Source organism: Clinocottus analis, unplaced genomic scaffold (genome assembly GCF_023055335.1).
Source record: "Clinocottus analis isolate CAN_PGR_092001 unplaced genomic scaffold, fCliAna1.0.p SCAF_11, whole genome shotgun sequence".
In the NCBI taxonomy this organism is placed as follows: domain Eukaryota; kingdom Metazoa; phylum Chordata; class Actinopteri; order Perciformes; family Cottidae; genus Clinocottus; species Clinocottus analis.
In genome coordinates this window covers 18,124,164-18,138,561 of record NW_027175832.1, presented here as the reverse complement: position 1 = coordinate 18,138,561, position 14,398 = coordinate 18,124,164, and the positions used below count along the sequence as shown (strand labels likewise).

At 40.1% G+C, this 14,398-nt stretch overlaps 2 protein-coding genes across 3 annotated transcripts; both read right to left on the bottom strand.

Moving 5' to 3' along the window:
* Nucleotides 1-351: 351 nt before the first annotated feature.
* exosc4 (exosome component 4) lies at nt 352-2,115 on the bottom strand. The gene is made up of 3 exons (XM_068571306.1): nt 1,882-2,115; nt 978-1,184; nt 352-893 (listed from the first exon to the last, which is right to left on the bottom strand). The coding sequence occupies exons 1-3, from the start codon at nt 2,050-2,052 to the stop codon at nt 534-536; spliced, it is 738 nt and encodes a 245-aa protein (XP_068427407.1). The 5' UTR covers nt 2,053-2,115; the 3' UTR covers nt 352-533.
* Nucleotides 2,116-3,390: 1,275 nt separating this feature from the next.
* prkacbb (protein kinase, cAMP-dependent, catalytic, beta b) lies at nt 3,391-12,075 on the bottom strand. 2 transcript variants are annotated; one of them, XM_068604287.1, is made up of 12 exons: nt 11,932-12,075; nt 11,734-11,851; nt 11,517-11,594; nt 8,028-8,089; nt 7,822-7,950; nt 7,473-7,571; nt 7,294-7,376; nt 7,047-7,173; nt 6,850-6,945; nt 5,953-6,075; nt 5,665-5,829; nt 3,391-4,117 (listed from the first exon to the last, which is right to left on the bottom strand). In XM_068604287.1, exons 2-12 carry the CDS (start codon nt 11,777-11,779, stop codon nt 3,992-3,994), a joined length of 1,134 nt encoding a protein of 377 aa, XP_068460388.1. In that variant the 5' UTR covers nt 11,780-11,851; nt 11,932-12,075; the 3' UTR covers nt 3,391-3,991. The 2 variants fall into 2 exon arrangements, with proteins under 2 accessions (XP_068460388.1, XP_068460396.1); XM_068604295.1 differs by lacking the exon at nt 11,517-11,594.
* Nucleotides 12,076-14,398: the final 2,323 nt, after the last annotated feature.

Below are 14,398 nucleotides of genomic sequence, written 5' to 3'. Positions count from 1 at the left end.
GCGGACCAACTTCCGGTCAATAAATAGCGATTCAAATTGAATACGATGAATAAATAAAATAGATTTAATCATTAAAAAAAATAACACAAATACTTTAACCATTTGGTTCCTGTGTTCTTGAAAGAAAAAAAAAGATATTACTCGTAACAGATGCTCCACTTTTGGTTTTAAAAAAATCAGTTGTATTCCTTTTAACAGACAAAGCTGATGTACACACACATTTAAAAGCCTCTAAAATATTAATAACTCCATATATTTTGTGGCAGTTGTATTTTGTAGGTTCTCTGTTCTACATCTTCAGGATTTAACCTCTAAATACCTTCAAGAAATAAGCAAGCAACACACAAATGATGCAGGGCAGTCAGATTTATTTTTAGCGTCACACATATACTATACAAAAAGGTATAACTGCTATGAATACATAAAATAAAAAAAAACATTTGTTCCAATATTCTCTTATCTCTCCATTCGGTCCAATAACACTTTTCCAGTCTGCAACCAAAACTGTCTACATGTCCCCCGTCCTCCACGCATCACTCTGCAGAGAGCACAGACACTTCTTGCAGATGTTGTCGCACCACCTCATCCAGCACCTTGCTCACACCTTTGCAAGCCGTCATGGCGGCTTCCATGAGAGCCTGCAAGTGATCCTGATGGAGTCTGGCGTCCATCTGCAGCAGAGCGATCTGCCCGCCCCGGGGCAGCAGCGCCAAGGCCAGCGAGCTCACTCCTCCACCCTCCTCCGCGTAGCAAAGGTCAGCGAGGGGCGTCTCATCCACAAACCCCACCGTGCAGGCGCACACGTAGTCCCGCATTGGGATGCCGGCGTCGATCACCGCTAGGGTGGCAGCATTCACACACACGCTGTAGTTCCCGCCGTCTGACTGCAGAATCTGTTGGGAAAAAATTATTAGAATCATTATTGATATATATATGGATTCAAACCCCCACCCCTCTCTCACTGTTCCAACACCTACCTTGACGTAGATGTCTATTTGAGAGCGTGGGTAGAGCTGGGTCATCACCGCAGCTTCAAACGTCTGCTTGAGGTGGAGGCTCATCTCAGTGGACTTGCGGTCGCCGTGCGGCCTCCTCTTCCTCTCCGCCGTGCTGAACGTGGCCATGCTGTACTGACAGTTGATCACAGCTCCATCGTGACGAACCCGGCTGCGTGAACCTCGCACCTAATGGGTTGGTTAATTCAATATTGTCATTCATCAGATGCAGGTGAATTGTGGTACGTCACGTTATACATTTTTCAAACTTGTGTTGCCCAAATTAACGATTAAAAGCAATTATGACAATATACGTTGCCATGTTGTGACAAACACTCAGCAGCCACTTTATTAGGTACACCTGTAAAATACAATGCAAGCCAAAACAACTCAGCCACATTCTAAATTAACAAGGATAATAATGTTCAGGTTAGATTTAAACCATCAAAGATGTATTAATAACTGCATGTGTATTACTGAGGTAGTGATTTGCATTGGTGTTAAGCTGGACTACTAAACACATTTCAAAATGACAGCAGGTGTATATTTTAATTTAAACACCTTCACAGAAAGTTTGAATTACCTTCTACGTGAGTTTACCAATACAGATAGTAGGGGCGTGTATGCTGTAGCTATAAAATAACGATAATAAACCATTTGTATATGAATATGGATGAATGCATTATGGAAAGAGTTAACCGACTGTCCAACACAACGACATTAAACTGGTATTACTCTGATTTGCGTTGCCCTCGGACGCAAACACACGCACAGTATATATTTACCCACGCGAGGTACTAAATAAAGCTGCTCTGCTTTACCGCTATTTTAAATGTTTAACAGGCTAAACCCCCGCTAAAGCTCCTTCCACCCCGTCGCCACTCACTTCATGTGGACCGTAAACCACGGCCAGAGCCTTCGTGTTGCCCTGCTCTATGTACGCGGAGCCGTCCGCCTGAGCGAACACCCCCATGCGGGCCTGGACCTTCCGCAGCTCGGAGGCTTTTCTTCCATCTAGGCGGTAGCCCTGGTCGGACAGCAGCTCCAAGCCCGCCATGTTTCCGCAAACTTCGTGCGAAACAAACAGCAGTGTACTGTGCAACGCCCCACGTGTCCTCCGCGGCACTACATTACCCAGACAACACCGAAAATGGAAGGACTACGGCGAGGGAAAAGGCCCAAATGTAATACGTTTGGGTTATATATTACAAAACGGGAACGCAGCTTTTACTTCTTCACGTTTCGTCATGTAGTTATTAAGTTTAATAAATGTAAGTGTATACATACAATTAAAAACTATCTGAAATGGTCCAAAGCCAATAATATAGTTAGTTGTCGTACTTTTGTAACTCTTTATGTACGATTAAAACATATTTTCGACCACTTTGATTCAATTTTTGAATCTCCTCTTATGAAAAATATAATAAATTTGATGTGTTGGCATCAAATACAGCAAATCCTGCGTCTTTATCACATTTATGAATTTGTCTGAACTTCCATGGGGTTAAATTAAGACCTAGAGGACAGAACGGCGCAATAGTCAAGTCTCACAATGCACGGAGTTACACAGCTTCAAAAGTTTTAAAAATAAAATTTATTAGCATCTCTAATGTGTATAAATAAAAACATATATGAAACAATGTATATACGTATGATGTAATGAGTTTAACAATAACAAGGTTACATGTGATACAAAGGAGCAGTCTTTATTTTAGCCAGTGTATTGTGAGGAAAACTGTACCTTGAAATCAAGCCTTCAAATATGCATACCTATAAGTTGCAAATCTACATTCTTTGATAAGAATAAAACAAATAAATCGTTTTGGGGGTGGGGGGTAACGGGGAGAATACGGTAAATATGCAGATTTGCGTTCCGGTTTGTTAAGATTTTAAAACATCTTTGATTTAATAATTACAAATGATGTATTTTTTTTATTTTTAAAGGTTTTATTGACAATGTTGCGGCTTTTTACGCCGACCTTCTGAACTTAACATTACACTCAACAAAAATCCTTTAAAGGATTTCACGTCACTCTTTTTTGCATTTACTGAAGTCACATTGTTCCACAGACTCATAACAAAGGGTCTTTATAAGCAGACCTGAAATCTAGGGACAATATGACTAAAAATGTTAAACACAGCGACAAAAGAATAGTTAGATACCGAATGACAAACTTTACATGTAACTAACGGATCCAAAGAGGATCAAACAAACAACTTGATTTTCAATTTACAAGTAACAAGGTTTGTCCTTTTCTGCGATTGCTTGCTGTGCCCGGGTCAGAATACCAAGAAGACAGTGAATGGATGCTTGTGCGTGTGTGCGTGTGTGTGTGTGTTTGTTGGGGTCTGAGGACATGGCTCTCTAGGCAAAAAGCAAAGAAAGAAACCTCTCTTCTTGTCTCACCCAATGTTTTTATATTTGGTCATGCTTTTCCAAAACAACGTGTTCAAAATGTCTTTCAAAAACTGACAGATATGCACATCAGGACGAATGCTACCTCTGAAAGCTGGCCAGAATTTGACATTAACCAATGTGACGTGAACTTGTAACAGATCATTACGCTGACGCCTAGAGGGAGGAGCCTACGACCCTCACAAAGTGCGTGTCAAACTGCGACAAACAAACAATGCGTGAACTTTTATTGGCCGTAGTCTCAGTTTTTCCTCATGAATTGAAAAATATCACATTTTAAAAAGGGGATAACAACATCCAAGACTAACTGCTTCAAAGTAAAAAAAAACAAAAAAAACAGTGGGTGGGTACAAAAAACAGGAGAAAAAAAAAGAAAAGAGTGGTGTGTCTGCTTTAATACGCAGGTGTACGTGACAGTGAGAGGTTATCGGCACCCAAGGATCATGGCGACCTCATTCAGCCTTATGGAATGAAGGGACTATGTAGTAGATCTGAAAAACGATGGTCTCTGCTCCATCCCAAGTCTTTAGAAGAATGCAAAGATCCCCTTATTTCCCTGATATATCCATGTTCTCGCATCCTAAAACTCTGCAAACTCCTTCGCGCATTTTTCCGTTACGGAAATGCGGATTTCCTCCTCCTCGTAGTCGTCGAAGTTGCTGGTGTCCCCCGGGCCTCTGCACTTTGGTATGAACGGGGCTTCCACCTGCGCGAACAAGAGAACAACGGGGTTTGTAATAGGTAGGATTTAGATGCATTTAATCCAGTCCATTCAATTATGCCAACCGCTTATCCTTATCTGCGTCGCCAATCAAACAGGACACACGGCGAAAGGAAAAGTAATTATTTCTTTGAGGAAGAACAAACTTGAAAACTTCAAATACCTGTCAGAAATGTTTCTTATAGTCTGACTGGCATGAAATACACTGAATTATAGCTTAAAGGGGGCAGACACACACCAGAACTGCTTTTAGTGTGTGACTGTGTGCTCTACGTTCCTATTTAATTTATTTAAATTAAAACACTATGAAGTTAAACTTTTTGCAGATAAGTCGTAATATTACATTTCCACATTCTCATTTTTATTCACGTCATTATGTTGCGATTGCGTTACATTTAGCAGACGACATGAAACAGCATTCGAACCTCTCAGGTTAAACTCAAACTATTAGCAATAAAAGCCTCCTTTCTGCGTGCAGTCGGTACCCAGAACAAAGTAATGTTCATGTTCTTTGAGAATAGAGTTGGACATGCCATAGTAAACACAAAGTCTTCAGTGTTTTGTTTCTGCAAAGTTGTCAGTCCGTCTTCCTGAACTCTGTATTTACCAAACACGTTGTGTGTTTGGCTGTCAGAGGACAGACAATGAAGGTGGAAAGATACAGAAAGATGCGTCTTTAGCTAGACGTGGATGTGTTTGTGTGCCGGCCGATAAAGTCCTTCGCAAAGTTCAGGACTGTAAAATGTCTTTAAACGACGAAATCGAGGCGTGCCATCAATAATCCTGAAAACTCAATTTCACAAGTAAATGGCCATTAAAAAAGTAAAAAAAATACAAATTGTAGATAAATAAAATGAATCTTATCACTTAATCAACACAGATGTGGATGTTGTATCTCGTCTAAAACACATATTTTATTAAAATAAATATTTTATAGCGAAACATGTCATCTTATTTCATAAAAGTTGATTAAAACTCTGGATTTTTGACTGTTGATAAGTTCAAAATAATTTTCACTGTCATCTAACATTTTACAGACTAGTTTTTTACAATAAATATTTGTATTATTGACACATACTTAAATGTGTGTGAATGTGTGTGTGTGTGTGTGTGAGGGGCAACACTAAACCAGGGCAATAAAATAAATAGTAGGAAAGAATTAGTGTCAAGTTTATGAAACTGTATTATGATTGCACGATGAGGAAGTGAAACAGAATCAACAGATCAGTGAGATTCAAACCCGAATCAATTCTACTTTGATTAATCAAAGAACTCCATTATCGTTGTCATCCTGCAAAATGGCTCCCAGCCAGCAGCAGAGCCAAGTGGAAACAACAACAAACATTCGATTGATGAGCAGACCCTAGGTAACTTTCCAGAAAGAAAATAGTTTCAAATAATACTGTTGGAGCAACAGAACTGAGGGTACTAGGACAAAAAAAATATATAAAATCAGTATCTAATGAACTCGTTTACTTTGCAGGAGTAACAGTCTTTCATCGTGTGACTCCAGAATATGTGCGGTGTCTTGCCTTTCTCTCGTAGATTGCGATCCAGTCTGTTGTGGCGAACCATTTGTGGCCCTTGATGTCGTTGACTCCGTTCTTCAGGTTGCCGTAACGTTTAGTCAGATCCACCTGCAGCAGGTTTCTCAACAGGTCCTTCAAGTCGGAGCTGAAGTGGGACGGGAATCGGACCTGGAAAGAAGAAGACGTTTATTGTTTTCCCCTAGAAAATGCCCCTTCCTAGTTGAAAGATGAGTTTTGTACACACAGCTATCATATTCTCAAGCATATTCCAAACTATAAACACCCGCCTACCTTCCCAGACACGATCTTCTCATAGATCTGAATCGGCTGATCGGCAAAGAAAGGAGGGTAACCAGCGGCCATTTCATAGATGAGGACTCCGAGGGCCCACCAGTCCACAGCTTTGTTATAGCCCTAAAAAGATTGGAGAGAGATACTTTCGTTACTGATGTATAACTTTAATTTTTTAAGACACCTTTCAAACTTAAGAGGGAGCTTTTAAACCCCTCAACTGGCTACTATTGAGTAAAGGAGCAATTTCACTACGATGCACAGAATGAAAAACACGAGGGACAAGTGACAATACTACCTCAATGTCTTCATACAATACAACTAAAGTGTGACATAATCCAATTGTAGTATATTGGAAGTTCTCGTGTCGCTCTTGGGGAGTGGTCATCATTAACCAATAAAGGTAGTCGGTTTGATCCCCGGTCTCCATAGTTTGCATGTTGAGGTGTCCTTGAGCAAGACACTGAAGCCCTAGTTGCTCCCCGGGTGCTTCATAGCAGCACACTGCTCCTTATTTACTAACGATGGGTTAGATGCAGAGAATACATTTCCCCACTGTGGGATTAATAAAAAGGATTATAAAGAGAAAAAAATAAAAATCTACAATCCCCACCCCCTTGCGCCCCACCTGTAATACCTCCGCGCCCCACTAGAGGGTCGCGCCCCACAGTTTGAGAACCACTAGTGTACAGTGAGTTTTCTCAGTTGGTAAACAGTGAGATTTGTACCCCTTAAAAAAGTGTGAGGTGTGTCTTTCGCTGCATTACATTGATTGTCTAGTGAGGCAAATAACTAAAAAGGAAATTTGTGCCTCTGCTTTAAAACTCTTTTGTAGCCGTTCTGGAAAACTACGACACATATACACATATATCTAAAAACACAAAAAAACTTCCGTACTTTGCTGAGAATTATTTCTGGCGCCAGGTACTCCGGTGTCCCACACAACGTCCAGGTCCTGCCTTTTACCCGCTTGGCAAATCCAAAGTCTGTCACCTTTAAAAAGAAGCATATATACACACAATACATGGGCAACGTGTCGACTTGTAGGACAGAGCGGCATTACATATTATCCTTTGCGGTTTGTTCTTGCTCACCTGAATATAGCCATGGTGGTCGATGAGCAGGTTCTCGGGTTTCAGATCTCTGTATATGAGATCTAGTGAATGGAGGTACTCAAAGGTCAGCACTATCTGGGCGGCGTAAAACCGTGCATGAGGTTCACTGTAGAAGAGGGAAAGAAGTACGGTCACTTCTCATGTTGTGACACACAGAAGAAAATAAAGGGTGAATTAAATAGCGAGACATGACATGCGTTGATGACAGGAGCCGTACAAAACTCACCTGAACCTCCCGATTCGTCTTAGGTGTGAGAACATCTCTCCTCCTGGAACATATTCCATCACCATGTACAAATTGGAGTTGTCCTAAGAGAAGTTAAACAAAAAAAACACTTATACCATGCTTCATAACTGTATAAATGAATATCAGTTAATAAAAAATAAAATAAAAGCACACTGTACCTTAAACGCATAATCAAGTCTGACAAGAAAGGGGAAGCTCACAGCCTGTAATATCCTCTTCTCGTTTAGTGTGTGTTCTATTTGCTTGAGTTTCACCACCTGAAAGATAAAAAGAGATAAAGATGACCTTGTTGGGCAAATCTCACTCACTCTAGCAACATAGATAGCGGAGCGGCAGGCACAGAAAGCAAAGGCCACCTTTTGTTTTTCGTTTATTTAACTTTGGTCTCCTATTTGTTGTGTCATTTCAGAGCGATATGAAGGTATTTGTATTAAGTGTTAACTATGTCAATAACACTTATTTATTTGAAAAGCGTTCCATGAGGTGGGACACGTGCTTCCCACTGACCTTCTGCTTGTCCAGTATTTTCATGGCAAAGTGTTGCTCTGTTTCTTTGTGTTTCACCAGCATGACTCTTCCAAATGAGCCGGTGCCCAGGGTCTTTAATCTCTCAAAGTCGTCTAGGCGCGTTGTGCTCTGTGAAAATAACAATGCGTCAGCCTGTTCTTTGGACCCAGCCACCAAAAGAATATTGAGTTTATCAGCGTTCTTACCTGAGGTGGGTTTTCCCATTTCCGTAAGAAATCTTCTTTGGCTTTGGCTAGAAACTCTTTGACTATAAAAGCAAACCAAAAAAAGAACAGTGAGTTACAGTCGGGTCTTGTCTGGTAAAACAAACTGTATTATTGTCAGAACAACACGTGGGGTTTTAGATTAAACTTGCAAAAAGACCAAATGCTACGTTGTACTAGAAGGGAAAAAAGGAAGAATTATGGGAAATGGAAAGTAAACTGTAACTCAATGGAGAAGAACACGGGCAAAGTCAATTCATCTGGATATACATTAAATGGGATAACAAATCACATACTTTACTCTGACGATAAGACAAAACACAAACACAGGAGAACCACATCCAGGACAGGCAGACTAGTGATGCATGTCAAGACACTCGGTATATTTGTTTCTGTTATTTAGCAGCCTGATTCAAAAAGGGAGATGGGAGGGAGAACACAAGAGTGAGAATTACAGGGGCAGTTTATTAGAGCGTCTTGTGCATCACTTAATACAGTTCGGGGGAAGGCTATAAAACACAGCAAAAAAAAAAAAGGTAAGCAAAGACAAACCAATGGATGGGAAATCCAGATTGAGAGAATGTGGATAACAAAAACACTGACTTATTATCAAAGCACACAATAAAAGCAAGCACATCTAGCAAGTATTCACAATGAGACCGATGCCGTTCCAGTCATCTTTTGGAGAAATGAGCATACCAAAAGTCTCTATTGATCACCGAGGTTTTGAAGTAACAATCACCCACATGGATGGGATGAAGAGAAGACAGAGAGAAATATAGAGTTCATGTTCACAACAACAGGCATAGCACATCAACAAACATGACATGCTGTGAGTAAAAGCGACAGGAATGAAAACAGAGTTGACATTCACCAGAAGGAATTTAAACGGAGACTGACTGTCTACCGAGGCGATTGAAGAACAGGTGTACTAAAACGCCAAGTAGCAGGAACTGTCATTTGTGCATATTAGGTCAGATTGACAAGATAACGCTGCATACCGGAGAACAAAACATTTGAAACCTACGTAATTCTACAAGGCTTTAAACTTTTGTGACGCTTGCAATGAGATGTTTTATTCCCGCACCTTAAATCTGTCAACTTCTCACCCGATAACACTTTTGAAAAAGAGAGTGCAGCAGGAACGAGTCTGGAAACATCCGGTTGGTTTTATGTAGGTGTGCAACTAACAACTATTTTGGTTATTCATTACTCTGTCTTTTATTTTATTGATTATTCAACACGCATCAGTTTTCCAGAACTAAAGAGAAAGATGTCTTACTGACCGGCCTCAACACTAAAGCAAATATTTACATTTGAGATGCTGGAGTAATCAATTGAATGTCGGTTGAAACGTTACATAATTAACTAATCACATCATAGTTGTTTATTCATTTTCTGTCAAGCGACTAATTGATTAAGCAACAAACATTCCATGATGTTGTAGCTCTAATTACATGCAGACCAAAAAAAATATATAATCCACAAAGATTTAATACACCCCATCCAATCAGAGATACTTTAAACAGTTCAAAAATAGGAGATATTATTGTGCCCTGAAGGACAAAATGGTCCAAAGCAGGCAGAGTTTTCCAATCCTTCCCGACAGCAGTGCCAAAATCCGGACAAGCATAACTTGCTTTGGTTATGTCAGCCTGCTCTGTTACACCAGAGTGAAACACAATACATGGGCACAGTGAAATAAAATATGTGTCATGATGGCAGCTGTTTAATCTCCCTGTACGAGTGAGACTGCTTTGGTGCCGTTCCAACTGTCCCAGCTAATGGCAGCTATATACAGTAAACACAGGTACTCTAGTGTATAAATACAGCACTGCAGGTAACCAGGTCTTCTAGTCAGAGCAGCTACACTCCAGACAAATCTGCAGCTCAGGGCACAGTGTCAGCTTAAACAGGTTTAACAGTTTGCAGTATCGAGGGATCGTAGTTACACTCAAAAGAAATGCTTGGCAGGATGAGAACTATTGCTGATCTGATCATCTTTGTCTGCCTGAGCAGCTCTGGTTGGCACAGTTCACTGTGCCTGGTCCCTCTTAACAGGTCAATAAATCTAAGAGGAAGGTATTCACTGCATCATAAAGTGACTACTTAAAACAAACAAAGCATGTAAACTAAACCCAGACGGTCCTCTGCATGTTTTTAAGATTATAAAAATGCAAGAAATTAAGTAGTTGACTCATTTCAGGCCATTAAATGAATGCAGTGACTTCTGCAAAAAGAAAAAGAAAAAAAAAACACCTGCAGCTTTTATCTTTACAGCCAGGTGTAGGGGAAACATTTGTGATTTATCACACAGGATGCTCAATGATGATCACCTGCATACATCAAAGTATACAAGTGCAAAGTAACCCTGGCCTAGGCCTAGTTGCGTCAAACCTTTCAAAGCTTGTAATGCCACTTATCCTGTGACGGAGGTCTGATGACAAGCTGCTCCATTCAATGACGAGCTGAATCTGAGAAGTGAGCCTTGATGGACCTCTACCACAGATTAGAAAAGGGGCTCAAGTGCCACAATTCAAGAGTGTTTGTCTGAGTGCTAGTGTGTGTATGCTGGGAAGACAGTAGTAGGCCCAGTTTTATGAATGGAAAGAGGGCATTTGTCATTTCTTCACCATATTTGGTCAGGGTGCTGTACAGAGGGAAGGCTTTGTTTATGTAGCCAAGAATAAAAATGTGGCAGTGAAGCCCGAGGCTGAAACAGTCCCACACTGCCTTCCTTTAAAAAAACATTTTAAAAACACACACAGGCTTTTTATAACAATTACTCATGGGGTTTGTGGTATATTTCCTGCAGATTGACCAACATCGGTGCAAAGTTTTCTATCTGATACAGCTAGCTATTCTGGCCGAGGCTGCAGCTAAACCCACATCCTGATTGTTATTCACATAAGTTAATGATGACAACACAGGGGAGATGATGAAGTGATGCTCGCCTAGAGACGTTCAGCCATTACCCAAAGCTCCAGGAAGACTACAACGCCATGGCTAACTGTGTGTGTGTGTGTGTGTGTGTGTGTGTGTGTGTGTGTGTGTGTGTGTGTGTGTGTGTGTGTGTGTGTAGGCCTGAACAGCTCCCACCATCAAGAGGCAATGAAATGACAGGGGCCTTCTGAGGGCTAATCCCCCTACTCATAGCTTAAGTTAGCAGGCTAGCTGGTTATCAAGCGTGATCCTTCTTGTGCTCCAGTTGGCATGTAAACAGCCTTTTAACGCGTGAGCTCGTCGATAAGGGGAATTCATCGAGCAGCAGGCTTTAATGGACCGTTAACACTATTACCCGCCACCCCCTCTCCTCCCATTGAGAAAAAAAAAAAAAACACCACAACATCCACGGGGTCTTCTTGCTACTAGCTAACTTAGCTCGGCATCTTGTGTCAGTTTGTATTTTAAGTGCAACAAAAATAATATGAATTACACACACACACATACACACACAATGTGGTAATTTACCGTCAAATAAAACAGGGGCGAGTTGTTTGCTGGTGTGACAACACGACGGACGGACGGCCCTCCCCGGCTCCACCGTTACTGGAGGACGAGCGGTTAGTTTTTAAGTGTTAAAACAGGCTAGCTATCGACTCCGGGGAGGGTCGGTGAAGTGTCAAACGACTTAAAAGACACAATGAAGACTGTCCGTTAACAAGAAGCCACCATCTCGTGGACTCACCGCTCTCCAGCTCGTTGCCCTTCTTGGCGGTGGCAGCGTTCCCCATGGTGTGTGGAAGAAGAGGAGGAGATGGCGCTGGCTAGCTAACGCTCCCTTACAACGGTTGTTTCGCGAGCTCCTTGGGAAAAAAAAGGTTTGTAATTTTTTTTAAAAAAAACAACCCCCCCCCCCCAAAATGAATATTCAGTCAGGAAATACCGTCCGGCGTCCCTTCCAAGCGACCCCCCCCTCGCTCTCCCTCTGTGTCTCCCTCTCCTTCTTCCCCCCGGGTGAGGATCTCCGCTCTCGCTAGTTCGGTAACGTCGGCTGACATGAAGCTAGCGGTCACTTCTGTTTCGGACTCCCCTCCTTCTCTCTTTCTCTCCTCGCCCCCTCCCCCTCCTTTTTTTCCCCTCCTCGCCTCCTCCCCCCAACCGCCCGAACGCTCAGCTGCGTTCACGGTACGGTGAGGGAGTCGGTGTTGTCGGTGTCAAGATGCCAAAACGTGTCTTGCCTCCTCGGTTATATTTTCTTTTCTTTTTTGGGGGGAGTATCGCGTTTGCATTCAGGGGTGACAATTGAGTGACTTTACTCTTCATATATAAACGGAGGGCATTTACAATGGCCGTAAATGCATCTTCAGGGGTGTTTATCAGATGCAGACTATAGACTGAAGGGTATGACGTGGTGAACTAAGTTATTATGGTTTGTGTTTAGTTGTCTTTTAATGTGCTGTACTGTAGCTTCGTATTGTGTTTTCTTCTCACCACATATCATTTTGTATGCTGTCTTTTATCCTCTACTGTTTGCTATTGTTTTATGTTATTGCTTTATGTTAGCTAATGCAAATTAGCTGTAGCAACAATCTGGTACAGTGCATCAAATGGTGACATTTATGTTTTAACTGTTTTAAATCACGTGTTACATGTGAACCACACTATAAACAATAAAATCATGTTACAAGTACTGAATTCAAAAATAATAAAAATAAATTATAAGTACCAAAAGGGACAGTAGTTCATTTCAGAATCATATATATTACTGGATTATAATAAGTGATGCATTAATGTGCACTTCACTTTAATGATGCAGCTGGTAAAGGTGGATGTAATGTTAAGTGCTGCATGTACTACTGGAAAGCTTAAACTATTAGTTGTTTTTATATCCGGTACTAACAATCTAAATCTGCAAAGCCACTGGTAACTAAAGCTATAAAATAAATGCAGTGGAGCAAAAAGCACTTTATTTGCCACCAAAATGTAGTAGAGTAGAAGCATGAAGTGGCAAATTATGGAAATATTCAAGTAAAGTTCCTCAAAACTCTACGCACAGTGCTTAAGTAAATGAACAGCTGCCATCATGATCTAACATATGTACAGTATTTAGCAGGCATGTCGTTTTAAGCGTTCCTATAAAATTGGATCCCTCGGCAATTACACTTTATTAGCTGCACACATGCTTTGCTTCTGTGCAGTACAGTGGGACAAGTTCATGTGTTTATGTTTGGATGCCAAGAGGCCTTGACAAAGAACATTTTTTAAAATAACTTTAGAAGTAAAAAGTAATTAACCTTAATTCAACTTTATTTAAATAGCCCAAAGTTACAAATAAGATGTCCTAAACAATTACTTAAGTAAAAGTGATAATATAATAATAAAAAACAGGCACTCTTCATTAGGTGCATGTATAAATACTTTGACAACATTTTAGATTTATGTAAAATATATTTAAATAGAATTCATTTAAAACAATTCCAGAACCAACGTAGGCCAGAATTAGTAGAGAGTGAATTCAGTGAATTTTATTATAGCCCAATATATATCACACATTTTCCTTAACAGACAAAAAAAGTAGTACTCATATCCTTAACAAAAGTAATATTGATAATACAACATTGTAAAACATTACAATTAAAAGTCATGCATTGATCTAACGTCAGAAGAGCACAGAAGTATAATCAGCAAAATGGTGCATTTTAATAGTGTAGTTGTTATAAAAATAAAACAATTATTCACATTTGAGACAGATCTTCAATATTTTTACATTAAACAGTTTTCACTGGGTTTTTACTTGCACAATCTTTATACTTATTTAATTAGTATTGTAGAAGCGAGATTTTCATTTTGTCACCAACTGCTCTCTGTAATTGTTTTTTGTATTATAAATAAAAGATTAGAACTGAATGGCAGAACTTTTAGAACATATAAAATATGGAGATGCAATAGATTTATTTTTTATTTTCAAGGTGAAATTTTTGAATCACCAAAATGTAAACCAGTTGAAGAAATTGTGAATTTGGCAGTTCAGTTCTCCAAGAGCTTCCTCATTTTCAGTGTTTTGGTTCATTTTGTAAAACTAATGAAATAAGTTAAATGAAATCCTGAGTGAAGGCGAAATGAAACAACAAAGTACGCAACCTTCATCATTCCAAGTGTTGACTGTGAAAATAAATGTTATTTTGGGACCAAGGTTTCTTCACATGAATGAATAACAAGAAAACCGGATTCCCAAAAGCATAACTTAGTGAAGAATATTTGGATTGAAGGAACACGTATTTGTCCTGATGAAAGTCTGGTTCCAGGATTATTAACCTTATTACAATAACCTATATGTTAGAGTTCCAGTCCAATCTTTATATAGTAAATATTCAACTATCTAACAACAGAAGAACAATAAGAACAAAACA